The sequence below is a fragment of the Hemibagrus wyckioides genome, linkage group LG14 (assembly GCF_019097595.1).
Source record: "Hemibagrus wyckioides isolate EC202008001 linkage group LG14, SWU_Hwy_1.0, whole genome shotgun sequence".
NCBI classification, from domain to species: domain Eukaryota; kingdom Metazoa; phylum Chordata; class Actinopteri; order Siluriformes; family Bagridae; genus Hemibagrus; species Hemibagrus wyckioides.
The window spans coordinates 11882480-11907510 of record NC_080723.1 but is presented as its reverse complement, the minus strand read 5'-3'; the positions used below and the strand labels follow the sequence as shown (position 1 = coordinate 11907510).

The following is a 25031-nucleotide window of genomic DNA, read 5'->3' as shown; positions in this document are numbered from 1 at the left end:
ATGGATCCTCTGCCACGTGGAAGTGGTAGCTTAGTGGAAAGTGTTGGGCTGCTGATTGGAAGGTCATGAGATTGGCCAGGCTGCCAGTGCTGGACCCTTAACCCTAAACTGTTCTGCTGTATAAATGAGATAAATGTCAGTTGCTCTCTGCTTACTATAAATGTGATGAATATGTAAAGGGTTAAAGATAAGGTTAAATCTATGCTAGTCACAGTAGCCGTTTCAGCTAAATCTAGGCTTTGATAGAGATTATGTTCTCCAGGTGCAGCCAGCTGCTGAACCCCCGAGCTCTGCCGGCTCTTAATCGAGCGAGCTCTTGTTTTTTAACATGTGCAGTGGAAAAACGCCCGTGCATCTCTGCCAGCATAAAGGTCTCGCGGTCAGTCCAGCAGCTGTTGCATGTTGCTCAGGTGACCAGCGGATGAACAACAGAGATAAGGAGCTCACACGTGTTCAGTACACACAGGCTGAAACGAAAGCCAGTGTGTCACTCTTCCGTCACTTTTTCCTAAAATCTCCCATTGCTGCTTAAAGTCTACCCAGTTTAATGGTTATTCCGTCAGTCACGCTTCTTCCTCATGCTTTAAAGGGAATGTATAAATCTAAATGACAGAAGAAGTCAAGAAATGTGAGAGGAGCGTGTGGGGAGAAGGTCATGGAGACATTTTTCAGCCATTTTGTGTAATTAAGGATTGATGTTGAGCGTGTGACCATCTATCAAGAAGCTGTTTTTAAGCTTTGTAAGAAGGGTGTGTGTGTGTGTGTGTGTTTGGGGGAGGAGTTATAAGCCTACATGGTAAAGGCGTAATGTTGATCATTTTCCTCAATATTGACATTTTCATTATGTATCATAAACATTCGGCCAGTAAATAAGCCAAACCGTTGCATTTTTAATGCAGCACTGTATCCTGTTTCACAGCCATCAGTCAAATGGATCAATCACTTAGACTTATCCCAACTCAAAATAAATTAGTCATGCAAGAACATATGCAACCAAGAAGTGCAAACTGGAAGCGGGAGCTTGCGAAAGAATTCAATTAAAAATGCCTTCAAAACTATTTGTAATTTAGTGAGTCATACTAATATCAATTTTGTTCGTTATGATTCATTAACAGTGGAAGTTAAAACTCATGGTCACAATTAAAATGGGATTTGTTGTGCAGCAGCGCTGCAGTTGTTTGTGAGAGCACACACTCCGCCTCAGGCTACTTGGTTTCTTTTAGTAAAATATTCACAAAGTCTCCCAGAGTGAAGACTTATTGCACACACCCTCTATTCTCAGAGCAGGCTGTGTGTGTGTGTGTGTGTGTGTGTGTGCGAGAGAGAGAGAGAGAGAGAGAGTAGGTGTGAGTGTGTGTGTGTGAGAGAGAGAGAGAGAAAGTGTGAGTGTGTGTGTAAGAGAGAGAGATAGAGAGAGAGAAAGGGTGTGTTTGTGTGTGTGTGAGAGAGAGAGAGAGAGAGAGAGAGAGAGAGAGGGTGTGTTTGTGTGTGTGAGAGAGAGAGAGAGAGAGAGAGAGAGAAAGTGTGAGGGTGTGTGTAACAGAGAAATAGAGAGAGAGAGAAAGGGTGTGTTTGTGTGTGTGAGAGAGAGAGAGAGAGAAGGTGTGTTTGTGTGTGAGAGAGAGAGATTTGTGTGTGCTTGTATTTGTGTGTGTGTGTGTGTGTGTGTGCGCGCACATGCTAGCAGAATCAATATGCAGTCTGAATAATTTACGCTCTTCCGCATGCGCTCTTTCATCATTTCTCTGTCTTTGTCTTTCACACTTTCACACTCACACTTTCAGTAACACCCACACAGAAACCCAACCCACTCCACACACACACACACACACACACACCTTTTACCCTACACTAGACACACACATAGCTGCCTGGTGAGTAAACAAACTTTATTGACGTCCATGATGGTGATTATTACATCAAAAGAAAGATGGCCATAATAGAGATGAGATTAAAGTCCATGGCCTCAGATGGTTTTTTCCCCCCGTATTCAACATCAGATTGTAAGCTTAATGGTATGTTTTAGCCTTCCTCAAATCCAATTTGGGATATGAAAATCTAATTGTGCTCCGATGTCTCAGTCAATAGTCATCTCAGCATCATGCAGCGTCCCCATAGAAACCGAGCCCCTCTGTGTATTCATCCTTGCTGTTTGCTATTTTAAAATGTGCCGTGAAAAACGATAACATGGATCCGAAACATCAGATCGTGAACAGCACGCGGACAGATTAGCAGGTGAATACATTTACATTTACATTTCTGGCATTTGGCAGACGCTGTTATCCAGAGCGATGTACAAAAGTGCTTTAAAGTCTCAGTGAATACATTAACACTGGATCAATAGGTCAGAGATTTAGGATACCATCATTTATTTTAAACATAACAATACATTAAAAAAAAGGGAAAAAATAAGAGCTAGTTGAAGTGTTTCAGGAAGAGGTAGGTCATTGTTTGAAGACATATAGGGGAAGTTCATTCCACCATCTCGGTGCCAGAACAGAGAAGAGTCCAGATGTATACCTTCCTGTTACCCTGAGAGATGGTGGGACCGGTCGGGCAGTGCTAGTGGCTCTGAGGGAGCGAGGTGCACTGCAAGGAGTAATAAGAGCTTTGAGGTAAGATGGTGCTGGTCCGTTCTTGGCTTTGTAGGTCAGCGTCAGTGTTTTGAATCTGATGCAGCCAGTGGAGGGAACGCAGCAGTGGTATTATTCTGTATCTCTGATGCACCACATCGGGGAGGAGAATGTGAATCATTAAACTTCCTCCGAGTTTTTATTGCCTATTTTCCACTTGGCACTCACACTTTCTAAAGTGAGTTCAGACTCATGACCTTTCCATATGATCAAACACCATGCAGTCAAGTGGCCTGGATACTGCTATGCCAGCATTTTCAGCATTCCCACGTGTCTGTGGAAAACCAGAAATTCCTTGCTAGTTTTGGGAAACGCTCAGAAAATACGGAACGGATATCGAACGGATAAAATGTCTAGAAATAATCAGTGAGGTTCAAGTGTAATGTTTGCATATGAATCCACAGAGATTACATTTCTAGTGTCTTATGTATTGAGGACAAATGAGCTTCTAAATTAGGTGGAGACTGATGTTCCATTTCATTCTCTATTAATAGGCTGTTAGAACTGGTCTAGTTTCTGATGTACTGGAGAGAGAGAGAGATGAACGCTGTACTGGAGCATCAAGTTGAGTTGGGGATGAACCCCAGTTTGCACAGATTGCCCTAAAGACTCAGCATTTTTATTGCTCACTCAACAAAACGAGGGGCGATATTTATGGATCTGGCTTTCAGAGCCACACTGAGAGAATTGTATGGAAGAGCTGACGAAATTTGGGATTTTTTAATAGGATATTTTTATAAAATGGTTAAACTAACATGATGGAAAAGGTCAATTTAAAGCTATTTTATTCAGTTCAATTCAATTTATTTGCATAGTGCTTTTAGCATTGGACATTGTCTCAAAGCAGCTTTACAGAAGTATAGAAACATAGAGAAAAAAATATATATAAATTTTAAAGTTAAGATATTATCTGGAATTTCCTCCAGGATCAATAAAGTATCTATCTAGCTAGCTAGCTAGCTATCTGATGAGCAAGCCTGAGTTGATGGTGGTGAGGAAAAACTCCCTGAGATATGAGGAAGAAACCTTGAGAGGAACCAGGCTCAGAAGGGAACCCATCCTCATTTGGGTGACAATGGACAGTAAATAATATAAATGTAACTAATGTCCAGCAACCAAGAGCTCTTGAGGAACTATTTGGTCAGCCAAATAGTTGGCACTAATTCCTTCCTGTCGCAAGCTGACTGAGGCAACAGCAGTTCAAAATCTCCAAGTGGTTCTGTCCACAGCGGTCCCCTGGATCACAGGCTGTCCACAGCAGCAGTGAACACCACCAAGTGACGAGACTCCAACCAGGGGTAGAGCATCTGGATGGATCAGGCAGGTCCGGAAAGAAGAAGTGGTCACGCTGGGAACTCAGAACACTGGGAGAATGATAGAGAGAGAAAGATATTAGGTATGCTTGTGATCATGTGATGTTTAAAGACAATGTAGGATATGTGTAAAGTGCAGGCAGGGACTCTGGCAAGACTAATTATGACAGCATAACTAAAATGGAGAGCCGGAATGAAGGTGACAGACATGAAGGCTTCCCGGGACATAAAGCTTCCAACCACTTCATGGTCAGCAAACCTGACTTGCGAGGGTGGTGAGGCAACAGCATCCAAACATCCCAGTACACCAAACACTCTATGTCCATGAACCTTCTAGATCAAGCTTACATTAAGCTTGACTATATTTTATCCATAGCTTAGTCTTAAACCCTATGTCATTCACATCACTTCACTTCCTTTAGGTCAAAATTTGGATTTCTGCCCTGGAAAATCACTCAGGGTTGTTGTGCATCTCAAATGGAGTGCATCTCAGGACATCACGTATGCATACATTCACAGCTAGAGGAAGTTTAGACTTGCCAGTGCTTACCAGCATGGTTTGGGAGATAGGAGGAAACCAAAGAACCCGAAGAAAATCCATAGAGAGAAAATGCAAAGAAATAATCCACAGAAGCTCAGGATTGAACCGGAGGCCCTGGAGCTGTGAGGTGACATTGTTGATTTCTTAAAAAGAGAGATTGTTTGTGGATCTCGAGCAGCATGTAAGCCAGTGGTGTGTGTGTGTGTGTGTGTGCGCGCATGTGGGTACACGAGCAGAAACATAAAGCCAGAAGGTTAGAGAAGGGTTACAGGAAACTGTACATTTCTTTAAGTGTGTATAGTTTGTACATATCTGTGTGTGTGCATGGGTAACATAATGAGACTAATGGTTACTCTTCATTTGACTCTCAGTGTGTTTTGGGATTCTGTCTGTGTCTGTGTGGATTGGTTGTGGTACTCCTGACAGTGAAGTGAAGTGTAGCTAGATGATGTAAAGCCAGATAGTTCAAATATTGATGTGCTCCTTAAGGGGAATTGCTTCCTAAAAAAGAGCTCAGTATGGCGAGTGTGTCGCGAACAGAGCACAGGCTCTGTCTACAATACACAGGTTTATCTCCGACAGTGAAGCTCCGTTTCTCTCTCTTTACTTTCCTATATTCTTAGTGTTGTGTGAACTCCAGCGTCAGCCTGGCTATGGCCACAACATACACACAGCTGTTTTCTCTAGCTACAGAACAGAAGATTAGTTTACTTACAACTGAGGCAGAATACCCCAAATCTGATTGGTCAGAAGGTCTGTAAAAGCAATTCTGACAAGCAGTTCTTGTAATGTAACAGCATGCCCTGTTATGCTTCACTCCTTACACAATATATTATTATACACATACGGGCAGCGTCACAGTAATTGGCACCTCTGGATAAAACAAAATGTGTATGCCTATGGCGGTGGAAATGGAACAATGTCTTATTATTAATGAGTCATGAATAATTGGTGTTTAATGTAATAAATAACTTAGTTAGTAGAAAAATGTGTATATAATACATGTGTATATAATATATATATATATATATACAGACCAAGTATAACATTATGACCACCTGCCTAATATTGTGTTGGTCCCTTTTTGCTGCCAAAACAGCCCTGACCCATCATGCACTGTGTATTCTGACACCTTTCTATCAAAACCAGCATTAACTACTTCAGCAGTTTGAGCAACAGTAGCTCGTCTGTTGGATCGGACCACACGGGCCAGCCTTCTCTCCCCACGTGCATCAATGAGGCCTTGGCTGCCCATGACCCTGTTGTCAGTTCACCACTGTTCCTTTCTTGGACCACTTTTTGATAGATACTGACCACTGCAGACAGGGAACACCCCGCAAGAGCTGCAGTTTTGGAGATGCTCTGATCCAGTCGTCTAGCCATCACAATTTGGCCCTCGTCAAACTCGCTCAAATCCTTACTCTTGCCCATTTTTTCTGCTTCTAACACATCAACTTTGAGGACAAAATGTTCACTTGCTGTCTAATATATCCCACCCACTAACAGTAATCAGTAATCAGTGTTATTCACGTCACCTCTCACTGATCATAATGTTATGCCTGATCGGTGTGTATATATCGGTGTGTGTGTTAAGGTATTTTGTGTTCTTCGCAGAAAAGTCCAAGCTCTAGCTCTAAGTGTTGTTCTGGTTGAAAGCTCGAGTAGCCTGCGGGAAGAAGCTCCTTCTCATTCTCTCTGTGTTTGTCTTCAGAGAGCAGAAGCGATTTCCTGCCTGCACTAGAGAGCAGACTTCATTGTTTAAATATTATCAACTAGCTTGTAGGTACTGCCATTATGCATACAAAATATGGCACAGAATTACAAGTATGACACAGAGGCACTTCCTATTCCTCAAGCATAATTTAAGGTTTAAAATATATATGCAGTTTTCCCGCAATTCTAGTTACTCATTTTGTAAATCTCTCCATCCTCCATCTGCTGAGGCAGTATGAGTTTGGGAACAGAGCCCAAAATAAAAGTGGGTGCTGAGACTTTATTGCTTGAGCTCTGGATGAAGCTAAAATGGCTAGAAATAAAGGTTTTGTTTATCTGCATCAATGCTGGTGGAGAGTCAATGCTGGTGGAGAGTGTGTTTATTACTGGGTACTGGGTGTTCAGTTTTGCATCAGCGCTGATCTCTCACCTTTATATATATTCAACATCGCTACAGAAGTAAAACCATTTCTAAAAGCAAGCCTGTCACATTGCATCTCCTCAGAGAGGAAGCCGAGGACTCGGGGGAAGGGGAGGGGTATCCCTCCATCTCGACAGCATAGCCGTGCGGTGGCACGAAAGGGTCAGATTACCTCAGCATTTTGTTCCGCTGAAAGTAAAGCCATATTGGATTCCATTATCTGTTGATTTTATTTATATCTGTTTTTATGGCCTTACTGATGTGGCTCACATTAGAGTGCTGCTCTTATAGTCTGGGACGGTATTAGAGAGCGAGTCAGTCAGGAGAGACTCATCTTTTAGAAGCGCATTTCTTCCAAACAGGTGGCTCAGGACAGATGTGTAAAGAATCCGTTAATGAGTTATTGATGAACGAGTTTGTACGCCTCATAAAGTGCTGGTGTGTAGTACACAGTGTAACATTACTGGTAAAGGATGTTTATACGGATCAGGCTTTGCGCAAGGTGTAAAAGCAATGCACACAGGGAATACAGAGGTACGCAGGAAAACACATTTTGCTCCACATCAAGCATGATTTATGATTCACACACGCTGCACGGCAGCAGATCCTGAACCAAAGCATTAAACAATCAGACATAGGATTATCTTAATTCACCCTGTAAAATAAGAAGGACAATGAGAACCTGCAGTCAAGGTGCATACCCTGTATTGCCAAAGGTTTTGGGATGTCTGTCCTTACATGCACATGAATGTAATATGGAGTTGGCCTGGCCTTTGCAGCTATAACAGCTTCAACTCTACTGGGAAGGCTTTCCACAAGGATTAGGAGTGTGTTTATGGGAATTCCACTATGGTCAAATCAGGTTCTATCAGGTTGAGGTGCAGGCCAGTCAAGTTCCTCCACACCAAACTCTCTCATCCATGTCTTTATGGACTTTGCTTTGTGCACTGGTGTGCAGTCATGTTGGAACAGGAAGGGGTCATCCCTAAACTGTTCCCACAAAGTTAGGAGCATGAAATTGTCCAAAATATCTTGGTATGCTGAAGCATTAACAGTTCTTTTCACTGGAACTAAGGGGCCGAGCCAAACCCCTGAAAAACAACACCTGAATTCAATGATTTGGAGAGGTGTCCCCAAACTATTGGCAATATAGTGTAGCTCCAAGACATCTAAAATGTCAGATTCACAGAGTACCAAAAATGTGTAAAATGGTTTAAAAAAAAGAATAAACCCGAATTAAAATATTCTCTAATAACGCGTTCCTTTACCGTGTTTCCTTCTCTCTCTAATTTCTTTCAGATATTCGGCACCTCTTGGTTTTCATTCACACCGCGTTCTTCCTGACATGTCAGTTGTAACCCTGCCAGTTAATTTGTTTTATTATTAGCAGCAGAGCTCCAGTTTAGACACTTGACGTTATTACTTACCCTATTTATTTCAGTGTATAGCTTCTGGAAATAAAGGCTATTATTATTATTATTATTATTATTATTATTATTATTATTATTATTATCTAGTCATTCATCTGCAATAAGTGCATTATCCGGGTCAGGGTGGATCCTGAGAATATCCTGGGAATGCTCGACATGAGGTGGGAATACACTCTGGACTGGATGCCAGTGAATCTCGGGGAACTGTGAATGAATACACACACATATACACACATTCACACCTAGGGTTAATTTTGTGTAGCCAGTCTTCCTGTCTGCCTGTGCTTGGAAGGTAGAACCTGGAGGAAACCCATGCGCGCACACACACACACAGGAGATCCATGCAGACAAACGCAACACAGACAGTAAGACGAGCTCAAGATCGAACTGGGAACCCTGCAGCTGTGAGGCGGCAAAGCTGCCTGCTGCAATCCATACCACCAATTAGCGTAGTGATGAAAGGATGGCATACTCAAGACCACAAACCAGGACAGCAATTTTTTAGTGATGAAACCAAACTGATGTTGGATTCATTCCTTATTCACAGAAAAATGTGTATATATATATATAATGTGTGTGTGTCTGTCTGTGTGTGTGTGTGTGTGTGTGTATGTATGTATATGTATATGTATGTATATTTTCTCTCTCTTTGTGACATGCCTGAGATGAGGCAGAAAGAAAAACAATCAAGACTAGCTCACTTCATCATGTACATATTCCTGCTTCAGTGCTTTACACACCATAACACACTTGCTTAAAAAGATGGCCTACATCTCCACACACACAATCAGGAATAGAAAAGCACTCATAATACACAATAAAGTAAAGCAGGAATCCAGGTTTCCTCTGGGAAATAATCCTGTCGCACCCCGTCAAGAAGATGCTGCACGTTTCATCGTCTAGAGATGTGAGCAGTGTCATGTACATGCTTAATTTAACATCACTCCTCTCCACACGCCACCATCGCAGCCATGATTTATGGGATGCCTGAGCTCCTGGGCACCACCTACATTCCCATCAGTATTCAGCTAGAAGAAGCTCACATACAAATACACCAGACCTTAAATGGGATCAAAGGACACACAGGCAGGCAGCATGTAATTACAGAGAGAGAGAGAGAGAAAGAGAGAGAGTTATTAAAGTTATTAAGCATTGTATCCTCTGCCTACTCGCACAGACATGAGCATTTCCTTTGTTTGCTCCTTTTTACAAAGCTATGACTTGATCTACTGCATCTGTATTATCTCTAATCTATCCTTCCTCACACTTCCTTTCTGCATACCTGTTGTTACCTGTCTGTCTGCTGTGAGTTACAAGCCCGAGCTGTTTACATGCTTACTCAGGAGCCGTTTTGTTCATTTTGACTGAAAGCCAGCCTTGCTTCCTCAAAGTCGTAATGAAGCAGTCGAGGGAATAGTGCGTGACCAGACAGGCAATATTTGGCATTTCTCCCCCTCCGACAGATTTGGCTCTTGCCTCAAGCGATGATGAGATGTAGGATCGAGGATTATTACCTCCAGGATTTGGCTGGCTTTTATGACAAATGTTTTAAAAGATGCATCAGTGCACATAAAAGTGTATTAGTCGAGGAGCCTCTGACGGAGACTGACAGACTTTAGCTAGGCTCCATTGGACTGTACAAGCCACAGTGCCTCCCTTATTGCACTCTTAAAGCTGCAGCCTGCGCTGAATAATAACCGCCGTAGCCGGAAGGCTAGAAAGTGTCCCTGAAAATTACAACATAAATGTCACATTTAAATGAAGTCCTTTTAGATTTGTAATTGGTTTCCATTTGATAACAGCATGAAATGAACATAATTCAGTAGAAGCTCCTGATAGCAGCTCAGCAGAGTGAAGCGGATCAGATCCGAAATGCAACAGCTTCAAAACATCACGTCTGATACGCGGATGATTAAAGACGCCCTGCTACACGCTGAGGTTTGCGTCCAGACAAGCAAGCTGAGCAGGTTAGCTGGCTGACTCGGGTAGCGTTAGCAATGAACAGCAGAGATCTGACAAGACCTCTGTTCACCCGGTGCATGCTGGCTTATTAGCGGTTAGCGAGTCAGTTAGCAAACATAACCACTAGTCCAGCACTAATATTAGTGGTGTGTTGTGACGCAGTCCAAGCCTTCCTGTACTAATGTTATATTAGCTAACCTAATGTAATTAACACAACTTAATTTAATGTTAGAACAAGCTAACTCTAGTTAGTTAATGATAGCTATGATAAAATGATACTTAGCTAACCTAATGTAAGTTACCTAACTTGATGTTAGTTAGCTAACCTAATATAAGTAAGCTAAGCTATTGTTAGTTAGCTAACATAATGTGTGAAGCTAAGCTAATATTAGTTAGCTAACCTAAAGTAAGCAAGATATACTAATGTAAGATACCTAACTTGATGTTTGTTAGCTAGCTACTGTTAGTTAGCTAACATAATGTAATTATAATCTAACCTAATGTGATATTAGTTAGCTAACCTGATGTTAGAACAAGCTCACATTAGCTCATGTTAGTTAGAAAACCTAATGTAAGTAAGCTGACCTAATCTTATTTAGCTAATACTAATATTAGCTAATTATATAATATAATATTAGTTATTATATATTAATATATATATAATATATAACATATATATGTTATATATTATAAATATATCAGTGTTTTCCATGTCTCACTACTCTTCTGTTGTTCAGTAGAGAACGCTGAAGCTGTTGGAGTCGCTACATGTAACTAAGCTGAGGAGCTAAATCCGGAAAACGATCACGACTTCCTTCAGGAAAACAAGCGATAGTGTAGGTGGAAGAGTTACAGTCACTGTGATACCAGCGTCAACCGATGTGCCGTCACACCCTCATACCTACATTTATGCTGAATCAGAACCCCTCCTATATTTTCTCATGTCTTCAGCGGCGTCCTTAAGGACCGTCAGGCAGCGAGTCCAAATTTACCGTCATCATTACCTGACTCAGGTATGCTGGGAGTTAGCAAAAAGTAAACCATTTGCAGAAATGCGTATTGACTGGGGATCTTTGACAACTAAATTGGAAACCTCAGCATTATGTAATCTACTCCTTTTCCTCTCCATCATACAGTCTTTGTTTGAGCTTTTCTCAGAGTAGCTGGGAAGGGAAAAAGTATTTTGAGAGGCCATCATTAGGACACAGTTCAAGGCAAGCTCTCAAAGCCAGGACCGGATGTTCTCAGATCTGCTCTGATGCCAGATCATCATTGTGTCCGAGTACCCCATTAGGCACTGCGCATTTTGATGAGGGTATTTCTGTCGATTTTCTGATAAGAGAGTCGCTTTAATATTGTTACAAACATATTTTCTATTTTCGGAGACTTGAAACATGAAAGTCGGAATATTCAGTCAGCAGGATTAATGTAGAGAGCATTCCTCTGCTGAATCCAAGTCAGAACACCATGTAACCCATCACTCTCAGATTAGCCCTGTGCTTATTTTCTGCTTAGGTGCTGCGTGTTCATATTTTTCATCACCTTAGAGAGCACATATAGTGCTGGGAATAAATATATTGATGTGAACTTCTGCACATAGATACACTAAACGTTCTGCCTTTACATGCACATGAAAGTAATATGGAGTTGGCCCGGCCTTTTGCAGCTATAACAGCTTCAACTCCTCTGGGAAGGCTTTCCACAAGGCTTAGGAGTGTGTTTATGGGAATTTTTGACCATTCCTCTAGAAGTGCATTTGTGAGGACAGGCACTGATGTTGGATGAGAAGGCCTGGCTCACAGTCTCCACTCTAATTCATCCCAAAGGTGTTCTATCGGGTTGAGGTCAGAATTCTGTGCAGACCAGTCAAGTTCCTCCACACCACACTCACTCATCCATGTCTTTATGGACTGGTGCACAGTCATGTTGGAACAGGAAGGGGTCATCCCCAAACTGTTCCCACAAAGTTGGGAGCATGAAATTGTCCAAAATGTCTTGGTATGCTGAAACATTAAGAGTTCCTTTCACTGGAACTAAGGGGCCAAGTCCAACAAGTGAAAAACAACTGAATTCAGTGATTTGGAGAGGTGTCCCAAAACTTTTGGCAGTATAGTGTAACTCCTCAGTTGTCATGATTTGTTTAGGTGTGTTCTCTAGCAGAGCCTGGGATCTTTCTGGAACAGGTTTAATTTATAGCCATTCTAACTAAATATGTGGCTTCTGAATCTGGAACAGGGGGTCAATACTTACACAAGCAGCAACAATTTTCTGTTTATAAATAATTTTATTGGTTTGTCTCCTCACTTCAATATTCTGGGCTATTTTGTGTAGTTTATGATGTATGATCAAAATGAAGTCCATTTCCCGGTTGTAACATTCCAAAATATGGAAAAGTTCACAGGGGGTAAATACTGATGCAAGGCACTGAAGTAGGAAGTGAGCTAATCAAACCACGTTCTCGGCATCCCAGCAGAGGCACGTCTCTGATCCTGTGCGATCCCACGCTTCTTACCATCCACATTCAAACATTCACTGAAGTATAGGCTAATTGCTCTTTAATTGGACTTTAATGACTCCGGAGTAACTACAAGGCAAGCAAAAAGCAACAGGTGGCAGCAGCAATGTGTTCTATAAGGGCAGCATAATTGTTTATTGCGCCGCACATCTTGATTTAAAAAGGTCTTCAGGGGGATGAACCACGTGACTCCGGTTCGATGAGCTCACACAACGATTCTATACAGCCTGCACCCATTTGTGAAGCATTCAGTCCTATTTTTCAGTTCACGCTGTAATTAATGATCTATTCATTATCAGGGCTCGACACAAGCGGCCGACTCACTCCGAAATTGATTCCTTGATTACCCCAGTGGCAACAACAGGGATTGTAAACTTGCTAAATGAGCCTTTGTAAGATTGACTGCTTTGGGCTTTGGTGTTATCTGTATTGCTTTTTTTTTTTTTTTTTTTTTTTATTTCCACAGACATGTAACACAGAAAAATGTTAGTGATTGTTTGGTGAATTGCTTCACATCACATGTCCATCTTATCTGCAAATAATGCAGTTCTGTGCTAATTATTGCACAGCGCAGGTGTGAAATTGCTACACGCGGATTTAAAAGCGGCTGTCAGGAGAGAAGCCGAAACAGCTCAATGAATATGAAGGTGTCATTTATTATTTCGAGGCCCAAAACTGTCTGGAATATTTCAAAGCAGTTTGCTTGCAATCATTTCTTTAACCTGTTCCTACCCAAACTGGAGCATTTACAACTTTCATAGCTCAAACTATATTCCTGTAATATATCCCTGCTGTCTGTTCTCTGTGTTTTTGACAAGCTGATGAGTTGGAGAACAACACCAGCTGTCACTTATAACAGTAGCTCAACAAAACTAGTTGTCTCTGTTGTAATTTTCTCCATCATGCGCTGCAGAGTGTGTCACAACGTGCTTCCTAAGATAGATCACTGTACAGACAACAGTTTTACTTCTTGCAACCCTAGGAGGTCTGCATTTGAACATCAGAGCTTCATGTTATCACTTAGAAATATAGAAACAAAGGCTTCTGCTGAATAATAATAATAATAATAATAATAATAATCAGTAAGTATTGTGAACTCTCCAATTGTTGACTGACGTCCTGGTACCCTTCATCCAGAGGCGGTTTAAGTGGTTAAGAGACTGGGGTGTTGATCACATGGTCATGGTTCAAGCCCCAAGCTGGCACTGTTGGGCAGTTGAGCAAGGCTCTTAACCCTCTCTGCTCCATAGCTGCCCCTGTTCTCTGACTCCAACTTTTCTTCAGATGGGACATGCGAAGAGAAGAATTCCACAGTGCTGTAATGTATGTGTGGGGATTATAAAGGCTTCTCACATAATCTACTAATCACATTTCTCCTTTTTTCCTGCTTGAGAGATACCCCGACACAACATCCTCTGCCTTCTGCCCCCTTCCACATACCTAGAAAATGTTTGGATTTCTTTAAAGTGTGTGAATGTATTTTTTGCCTTAACATTAGACATCAGTTAACTACATTTATTCAGATGACACCAAAAATAGTGTAAATGGTATCATGTTGTAACAGGTTACAGATCGTTTTAATGTGATTATAAAGAAATATAGGCCTTTACATATGTGATAAGTCAGACAATTTATATTCAGTGTCTCTTGCACTGCTTCTACGTGGTTAATGTAGGTAAGAAGAATTGGAGCGTCCACCCAAAATCCACACAGTTCTTATTTATATATATATAATAATATATCTTATTTATATATATATATATATATATATATACCAATTTATTGTTATTGTATCTGTTTAATTCATGTAAATATCTAATCAGGGTATCATGAGACAGCAGCTCAGTGCATAAATGCATGCAGGCCTGGGTCAAGAGGGTCTGTTATTAATTAGATTAAGGGATAATTGAGCTCTATGACCGTAGCATGGTTTTTAGAGCCAGACAGGCTGGTTTGAGCATTTTAGAAACTGCTGATCTCATGGGATTTAGATATGTAACAGTTTCCTTGTGTAGACTTCACACTAGAGAATGCTGTGTGGGGGGAAAAAATACAAAAACACAGTAAATCTGTGAATGGACAGAACTTGTTAATGAAGAATAGACGAAGAGTTGTTCAGAATGGCAGGAAGGGATCAACAACACAAACACTCTTTACAGGAGTTATGAACTGAAAAGCTTCTGGAAGGTTATCCAGTTTTAGAGTGGTGTTCCTAATAATTTGGTTGTGCTTAAGCCTTCTAGTTGCAGTTTAGGATGCAGCACAGTTTGGTTTCATCATAAGACAGTGATGTTGTTAGTTAACAGCAGAGTGAAGACTAATTCCTCCAAGACGTTTAAAGGCAAGCATTTCATCTGCTGCGCTTGATGAACCATAGTGTACAGACAGAGAGGAAAAACTTTTTTGCCCTCTTCTTCATACATCAGCATCACATCACCTGATAGACAGGGGAGGGAGAGTAACGCCGTCCCTCACAACCAGACAGAAGAGTCAGACTCTGGATGGCGACGAGATCACTTGAGGTCAGAAATCGCAATCTCCTTACACTGAGGCTTCAGGAAGGCTTCAGGAGCCATAAAGCAGGGAATTATGTGATGATACAGTTCCTTGTATTTATGTGGAGGATTTGCTGTGAGTGTTCCATTACTTGTGAGCTATCTTAGCCTCTACTGCATACTTCAAATGCAAATCTAAAGAGTCAAATGCCAGACACATTTCTTGGCTGATCGATTTCATTTGAATTACATTACATTGAATTATTCCTTTAACTCCATTTAACAGCTGTGAGCCTGGATTACTGTCCACTTTTGTGATCATTTTTTTTTCCCCCTTCTTTATTTCGTCATTTGCTTGTTTTCATTATTTTAACTCGATACGTCTCTCTCATACCTTTTCCATTTCTTTGTCTCCCCTTTTTGTGCTCCTGCATTCGTGTCAAACTCATCCTTGCCGGATTGTGAGCGAGGGACGCAGAGGGAATTATGTCAGCCGGAGATGAGAGGCTGCGTGAGATATCAGCCTCCTCAGATGTAGACGATGTGGCGTGGTGTTGTTTTTTCAGGAGACCTGCTTTTCTGGTTATATTAATCTGTCACTTTTTCTTCGCTCCACCCGTCTCCAAGCCTGCAGCGAGCGTATAGAGAATGACACGAATTCACACCTATAAATGTGTTCGGCTTGAAACAGACTGGACAGATGTGGTGATATGAATCAGAAAGCCTACATTGTCAAGTCCAGTGCACACTACGTGCCATTAAGGTCATGGATTATGCTGGGTCACTGCTTTTAAAGCTGGGGGAGATGAAGCTGAACTTGGTAATAGATCAGAGTGAATGTGGGCAGCAGTCCAAGAACAGTTTGTGTTGTAAATTATTCAGCAGACTGAATCTTGGACTAAAGACACTACTTTTTTTTTTTTTTTTAATCTAATCTCTGATCTTGCAGACCGTTCTTTTCCCTTCTCTAGAAAACTGCATCTTATTATTGCCATTTGCACTGCCTTCTACTTTAGATTACATCAGCTTTGCAGAATCCATTTCCTCTGTATGCAAAGTACTTCCTCTGCATTTGTTATACATTTCTGGGAGCTTTTTTTTGTGTACTCCTTTTTCTCCTGCTAGCGATCACCTGCTGAAACTCTGAGCCTCAGCAACACAATCAGGCTCAGAGTCTGGGGACTGCTCTGGGCCTCCCAGCTGCTGTAACACGTTAGATGAAATCTAAATTACAGACCTCCAGCGAAGGCTTGCCACATAAACGAAGGAAATTATATGAAGCAGAGAGAGAGAGAGAGAGAGAGAGAGTGAGATCGGTGAAGAACAACAGCGATTAACTCACTCAGATTTGTCAAATTACCCATCATGCCTCACATAGCTTTTCTGTTTCAGACTACTAAGTCAACCTAGAACTGATTACTGATCCCTTCAGATTATTTTTAAGCTTACTACATGTCCTGGCCCATCTCTTTTTTTCTAATTTCTTACTCTGCACAATTGTAGTTCAGCTTAAACACATTTGCCCTTATTGAATGACTAATCCTTATGTACCGTATGTGTGATGACTTTCAATTGAATTTTATTTACATGCATTTACATTTACGGTCCTTATCCAGTGTATCTCACTTAGAACTGAGCAGTTGAGGGCTAGTGCTGAACAGCCTCAATTCTTCATGTGATTGATCCCACAAGATGTTGAAATATCTCTTTGAGATTCTGGTCCATGGTGCTATCATTGCATTGCATAATTCCTGCAGATGTTGCGAATCTCCCGTTCTACCACATCCCCCAAGTGTTTGGTATTGAATTCAGATCCAGTGACTGAAGCCCACTGAAGAACTCTGAACTCATTGTCATCGTTCATGATACCAGTCTGAGTCGACGTTTGCTTAGTGACATTGTAAATTATCATGCGGGAAGTAGCCATTAGAAGATTGTGGGATGCACATGTTCAGCAACAAAACTCAAATAGGCTGTGGCATTCAGGCGATGATTGATTGGAATTAATGGGCCCAAAGTTTGCCAAGAAAACATTCCCCACACCATTAACCACCTTCTATTCACTTTATCTTGGTCAGGATTACAGTGGTGTCAAAGCCTATATCAGGAACACTGGACATGAGGCAAGAATTTAGTAGAATGGGACATTGCAGACATTCAATCAGACCTAGGGGTAATATAGAGTTGTCAGTTCACCTAAAGGGATGTTTTTGGGAGGTGGGAGGAAACTGGAGAACTTGGAGTAAACCAATGGCGAGAACATGGGAAACTTCATCAGAGAATGTCTTATATAAACACGTTCTTGTGAAGGTTTTTTTTTTTCTAACTTTCTAATCCTGAACCACTATAGCAAAAGGTCATTCTGTCGTTCTACTCCACCTTGGAGCAAGTCCGACTTTAAGCTACATGACTATATTGGTAACCTTGTAATTATAAATTCTTCTTTTTTAACTATTATTATTATATCAGATCAATAAAGTATCTATCAGATCAATAAATCTATCTATCTATCTATCTATCTATCTATCTATCTATCTATCTATCTATCTATCTATCTATCTATCTATCTATCTATCTATCTATCTGTCTATCTATCTGTCTATCTATCTATCTGTCTATCTTCCACTGTCAATGAAGTCTAGCTATGTGAGACTACCTCAGGGCTGTATCAGCAACCATTAGGTATCTGCTCTGATTAGTGACCAGTCATTTGCAGGACCAGCTTGCTCTAATCTGGACCACCCTGGTTCATCATCAGAGACATATGTTGCCTCTGATCAGCAGTAAGTAGCTGCACTAGAGCTCATCAAGGTGCCATAGCTGCTGTTAGGAAATGCGAACGGAAAATATTTGATTAGTCATAATGATTGTTGTGACTAATCTAAACCCGTGCTGCATATGGTTTTGCCCACATTCAGCCTTTTTTCACAAGCTCTAATCAGGTAGCATTCACACACTTCTTCAGACTGGAGTGTGTTCAGGGAACAGAACGGAACAGTAGAGCGACATCGGCTTTTATTCATTACAGCTGTAGTACAGTCAAATCTGATCATAAATCTAGTGTATTTACATGCACAGGGGATGTGGAAGCTTAGTGGGTAAGGTGCTGGACTACTGATCGGAAGGTTGTGGGCTCAAATCCCAGGTCCCTGGGCCCCTGAGCAGTGTCTATCTATCTATCTATCTATCTATCTATCTATCTATCTATCTATCTATCTATCTATCTATCTATCTATCTATCTATCTATCTATCTATCTATCTATCTATCTATCTATCTATCTGTCTGTCTGTCTGTCTGTCTGTCTGTCTGACGGTCTGTCTGACGGTCTGTCTGTTTGTCTATCTATCTATCTATCTATCTATCTATCTATCTATCTATCTATCTATCTATCTATCTGTCTGACGGTCTGTCTGACGGTCTGTCTGTTTGTCTATCTATCTATCTATCTATCTATCTATCTATCTATCTATCTATCTATCTATCTATCTATCTGTCTGACGGTCTGTCTGACGGTCTGTCTGTTTGTCTATCTATCTATCTATCTGTCTGTCTGTCTGTCTGTCTGTCTGTCTGTTTGTCTGTCGGTCTATCGGTCTGTCTATCTATCTATCTATCTATCTATCTATCTATCTATCTATCTATCTATCTATCTATCTATCTATCTATCTATCTATCTATCTATCTGATTAGCTTAATAATAGGTGCATTTATATAAAAGAGGTTTGAAACTCTGACTCTGTCTTATGAGGCAGGAGAGCTGATCAAAGGCGCTTGGATATCATGGCTTTTTTTTAGGACATTAATTAAGTCTGAATTTCAATGATTTATTTCTTTCTGATGATTTATTTATGTGAAATAAGGATTTCGTTATTTGTTAAGATGGAAATTTTGGTATTATTCATTGAAAAAGCTTTAAATAATTCTGACCTTCTGCATTTTGAAAATGAATGAAATACAAGTTATGAAGATGAAATTTTCTGTTGAAGAGTTGATTTTATTTTATTATTATTATTCTTATTTTTTGTCTACCTAATTCTGGCCTTTGGTGCTGGGTAAAGGGGATACTATCCCATAATCTGCACACACTTACGTGATATCCTTTATTACAGTTTAATTAGAGCACAGAAAATTTATTTCAAGATTTCATTATGTGCTCAGCTTTTATTCATTGAGGCTTTTGAAAAAGGCAATTTCTTATGATTTCCAACACTCCGACACGAGCACCTCTGACACAGCTTCTCTGAAATATATGCATTTCCCCTCGCTATTAACTTATTTCCTCAGATATTTAATAACTGTGGTGGGTTGAATGCTTTCCTTTTTATTGCTTTCCTTTCCTCTGTCACAACGCCTGCATAAATTAGGGTGTCTTTCATGTAAATGAGATGTGTTTGGGATAAGTTGGCACGTCTCATATGCATATGACATGTAAATAAGAGACTGGTGGGTAGGAGCTTATTTCCACACAAATGAAGCTGATTGACCATTTGCACTTAAATCGCCACTTTTGTGATTAATTCATGAAATCCGTTCCTTCTTCGTTCCGAGAAATAAGATCTGCGCTTGCTTCTATAGAACTGAACAAGAGCTGTTATCTTTATTTTTGTGTCATTGCAGCGGTTTCTGCTGGACATTGAGGAAAATACGAAGGCCGTATCAAGTCCAGCCTGTAAAAGAGTAAAAGCAGGAATTACACTGGACCTTGAGGAGAGACAGAAGAGGGAATTAAATAGACCAGAAATGTTGAACATTTCTCTGTAGCCTCTATTTCAACAGGGCAAGCCAGTAATACATTCTGACAGGATATTTCACATTTACCTAGTGATTAGAAATGAGGTAAATTAGAGACGCCACAGCCTCCCCTGACCCTCTTCCCCTTCACTGAGCATGTCTACCAGAACTGTCCGTTACGCCTCATTACCCTGAAACTGCACAGTACCCGGTTATCTCCATCGAAGTTATTCCACTCAAGGTCCCTCAGCCATCTGGACGTGGAAAAAGGGCATGATTGACCTTTATTAATGCACTGAATACATTAAAGTGAATACATGAAGAAGTCATGCATGCTAAAAAGCTGCTTCTGGTCAGGCCCAAGACTGCTGTCTCTCCAAATATTGTGTTATCCAAGACAGAAAAAATTCTTCCATGTATCACTCTCTGTCTTTAACTCTCAACCTCATCCCTCTGGGTAAAGTCTGTCTGTGATCTGTTTTTTTTTTTTTTCTCTTTTCCCCCCACCAGAGGATGATATACAAGTTATTCATTTCACAATGGATATAAATTCAGTCTGGAAAGTAAAACTCGTCTGGCTGTAGTGCACATACTCAGTAGTGTAGTACAGTACAATACATTCCTGCTACTGGTTTTGCCACTGTTCTCCACTGGTCTGAGAAGTGGTCAGTAAAATAACATTTTGACATTTTGATGGAGAAGAACAGAAGATCCGGGCACTACAACTCACTTATGTGAAGAACGAGCTGGATCTGATTTCTTTGACTATTGTTAACTCTAAACCATGCACACTACCTTCTTCATTAAAAGATCCTGCTGCTATACCAGACCAAGAACTAGAAAAGGGGTGAATGGACACTGAATGCCAAGAATCTATCCTTCTGCACAAAACAGATCGATAGTACTGTGAGCTGAATATGAAAATCTGCTTACATATTCAAACAGAGTCCAGTGTGGTAAGACGGGTTAGGATTTTCAGGCTGAGTCGAGGTTATAATAAAAGTTTAAGCCTCTAAATAATGCAGAAATAACCAAAACAAAACGTTTCAAACACTAGCACACAATCTACAAGGGGATTCCTTGGTTTCAGTTTTTCAGCATCTGTTAAATCTGCTGCTTATGAACTAAGTAAGGTCAACGTGATGGTTCTTTATCCAAACAGTACTGTAAAATTTGCAAAGCTGATTTTGAGTCAGCATCCTATTGTTTAGATTTTATTTCCACCTTAAGAGACTTGCAAAAACACTGATTCATAACCCATTCTATCTGAACAGGTTTAATACAATGGGGTATGAAGCAAGACCCTCTGTTCAGGGTCGCCACAGAGGATCACCCGATCCGCATATTTTGATTTGGCACAGGTTTTACGCCGGATGCCCTTCCTGACACAACCCTCCCATTTTATCCAGGCTCGGGACCGGCACTGAGAGTTAACCCCTCAGTGGCTGGGTTGGTTCCCTGCCTGGAAATCTAACCCAAGCCATGGCAGTGAGAGCATGAAATCCTGCCCCTGGACCACCAGGGGTGGCACATGTAATAATAGTCCTAAACTAATATAATACTATACTAAAACAAAGAAATATTGCTGAAATCACAAGGACATGAGAACACACTTTCTTAGATACTGATACTAGAATATGACATACACAAACTGCCACAAGTGTCTCAGCAAAAAATGCAAATACAGCAAAGCTGAGTAGGACAAGAGGGGCGCTGAATGTGGGCTAGAGAGCGCGGTAATGCTGGGAGGAAGAGTGCAGGAGAAAAATAGAGCAGTGTGAGGAAACAGAGCCTGGGGTGTTTGTCAGTTTGGTCATGGTAGGATATAATTAGTGTCTGGTTGAAGGGATAGTGAGAGGGTGAGAAGGGAGGAGAGAGATGCCTGTATCTGACTTTGAGCCTTGTACAGGGGAGGGACACTACAGATCTCTCTAGAGCTCTGCAATTTCATCAAAACACTGCATTCCAGATGCTTTCCGTAAGAATGGAATCTTTTGGACGCTAAATAAGAGAAATTTTAAGATTGTCTGCTCTGATTAGAGGCTTTGATAATCAGCCAGGCACTTTCAGCACATCACATCACTTCATCACAGCAAAGGAGGAGGGTTAAAGGGGGTGGATTGTGATAATGGCAAGAAAGAATGTTTCAAGAAACAGAAGGCCAAAGAGCTGTAGGAAGATTGCCCGGTAGTGATGCTAGCTTAGGTGCACTACTAAAATCATTTATCACTTGGGAGCATGGTGGATTAGTTATTAGCAGGAGGTGCCTTCCCCCTCCAGGGTTTGTGGTTCAATTCCTGCCTCTACCATGTGTGGGAATGTTTCACAGGTTTCTTCTGGGTACTCTGGTTTCCTCCCCCAGTCCAAAGAAATGCAGGCTGGTTGGCATCTCTAGATTTTCCCTAGGGCATGGGTGTGTGTGAGGGTCTGTGCCCTGTGATGGGTTGGCACCCTGCCTTGTGTCATGAATTCCCTGGAAAAGGCTCCAAGGTTCACTCCAGCCATGTGTAGGGAAGAATGGATAATGGCAGTCAACTGCTATTCTCAATTAAAAACCATTAGGAATGCAAACTTTTGCACTTTTGCAGGTATTTGTGTCAGCTGATCTTTTTTGCTTATGTTTTTGTTTTTCTTCTTTTTAATGTATGGACTCAAAGGTTTGGAATCTACTGTACGATCCTGCAGTTTGAGTTTATGTGACTGAATAAACACCTTTATATACTGTTGGCGTTTTTACATAAGAAATTTGCTAGAAATATTTTATGCAAGAAGTCAAATTCACATTTTGTCACATACACAATCATACACAGTATGACATGGATGGAAATGACTGTCCATTTTCTTAAAAAAGAAATATATATATATTTAAACTGAATAGAGTTAAAAGTATAAGGAGTTAATATAGAATACTTTGGAATATATGAATGTTAGTTTTCTTTAGGATTTTAGATCATGGAATGGAATTATTTTTTAAATGCAAGAACCAAAAGTCGACGTCTTTTGCAGCAAGACATTTAGTGTGTTTTGCTTTATTACTACAAATGAATGGATGGTCCCCTGGTGGTCCAGCTCTCACCGCCACCGTCCTGGTTCACTTCCTGGGCAGGGAACTAACCCAGCCACAGAGGGGTTAAATCTCAGCGCCGGTCCCGAGCCCGGATAAAATGGAAGGGTTGCATCAGGAAGGGAATCCGGCGTAAAACCTATACCAAATCAAATATGCAGACAGGTGATCCTCTGTGGCCACCCTGAACACAGAGCAACCAAAAGAACAGCAACAACAACAACAACTCTTACTACATGCCCCATTGTATTGAACCTGTTCAGACAGAGTGTGTTATGAATCTGTGTTAGGCAAGTCTCTTGATGTGTCTATGAATGGATGTCTAGTGTAGGTCGAAATGCTCCGAGGCTTTGCAGCTGATTAAAACTGTATATACATTTTTTAATTAGTGGTCTTTTGCAGTCTCCTGTATAATGGAGCACTATGAAACTATAATTAGTTCACTGTAACAATCATTACATAAGGTCTAAAATATTTCTCTTTATGCCTCTGTCTTATAGACTACCTGCTCAGCAACGAGACCCTCAGGATCCTAGAGACTATGGAGATGGAGAAGACTCATCCATGGGCCATGCTCCATAACAGCATGAGTAAAGTCTGCAATCTTCTGCCTTATTGTAATGAACTGGAACATTTGAGTGGACTGTCTGTCTTTCTAGCTACTGAAACTTCCTTCCAGTATCGACTTTCTGCTTGGATTGTTGCCTTTTTCTCTTCCGTCTTTGCTGCTTGTCTTCTTCTGAAGAGGAGGAGGAATTGAATGGAGTTGATTGCAATCAGAGAGAGTCTTCAAAACCAGTCAGACACCAGGCTGAGGATTTGCAGCTGAAGTACTCGAAATGGAAGACGGGAATGTAAACTGATTCCAATTTGCCTTCACTTTATGATTATAGTGCTGGATTTGTGGAATATGAATACCCAACCTAGGTAGCATTCATTCTGTTTTAGCTTTACCCCATTTCCTCTCTGTTTGTTTGTATTTCTATTCCCGCCTACCAGCTATGTGACGGCTACCACCCAGGGACTAACACGTGCTTCCTCAGAGTCATGTGAAGCCAGACACTGCATCGTTTCGCCTGCTCATGCATCACGGGGCAGCGCAACACGCTCAGAGGAAAGTGTTAACTGCCCTCAGATACGAGTTCACATATGCCCATGATTGGCCTCTCTGAACGACATGGGAGAGACTAATGCTATCCCTCCCACCCAAAGAGCACACACAGTTTAGCTCTCTCGCTGTGGCACTGTCATGAGTCAAACCCTGCAATCTCCTGATGATCAGAGCCTTCCAGGAGCCATAAAATCTGTTAGAGGGTAAGAAAGGTTGGAAATTGTTATCTGTTGTTGGCCATGTATAGATTTAACACTGCAACATGCCTTAAAAACCAACATCAGTTTGGTGAGTTCGATGCAAGAGAAACAGAAAAGAGAGAGAAAAATCAAGTAAAAAAATATATATATTTAATACGAAATGTCTTCGTCTCACTTGTAGCAAAACGGGTTGTTATCATCTTCACAACAAATTATGAGATGCCTTTAATTCCATTAATCATTTGTAAAGACCAAATACTTCCATTGTAAAACTCCTAGGATGTGGATTCATCAGGATGTAGGGGATACATACATATGAACTGTATATAAACACACAAATGCAAGTACACACAACATAATAAACTGTAAATTGTTCTGGAAACTGCATTTACAGTATGATTTATAGTAGTGGACAACCAGGCTGTTCCATTTAAGTTCAGTACAGCATCATGATTTTAGAAAAAGACTCTAAATGGCTTATTTCCAAAATCCTATTAAGCCTCAATATGCCATGATGTGTGTGTATGTATATAAAGCTATCCTCATTGAGTTCAACATGTATTATTGTTAGCCAGAAAACCATTAGGTGACAGTAAATGGATTATGGATGGACTGGATAATGGATTATGGGTTGTATGTAACATTGTTTACACGGCTAGACGTTTGCATTCTGTCACTGTTTATATCAGTTCTACAAGAAAGACAGAATAATATTTTTTCTGTGTGCCAACTCGGACATTATGAGTGATTAATGAACTCAAATTACTTATGGAGTAAAAACGACTGATTCTACTGAATAGACCCCACACACACATTTATTCACTATGCTGTACTGACACGTATGTCACCTGCTCTCACTGTGTTTCATTGTACTGCATCGCTCTGCAGCAACACCTTGGA

General features: G+C 40.8%; 1 protein-coding gene across 2 annotated transcripts in view; it reads left to right on the top strand.

Annotated features, from left to right (window-relative positions):
• Nucleotides 1-24276, top strand: part of trim44 (tripartite motif containing 44) — a 57014-nt gene extending 32738 nt beyond the window's left edge. For both annotated transcript variants that reach the window (XR_009206538.1, XM_058408336.1), the window contains one exon: nucleotides 23321-24276. Coding sequence is in view for 1 of the 2 variants with exons in the window: in XM_058408336.1 (XP_058264319.1) it covers nucleotides 23321-23402 (82 nt within the window). In the remaining variant the exon portion in view is untranslated. The remainder of the gene's footprint in view (nucleotides 1-23320) is intronic.
• Nucleotides 24277-25031: the final 755 nt, after the last annotated feature.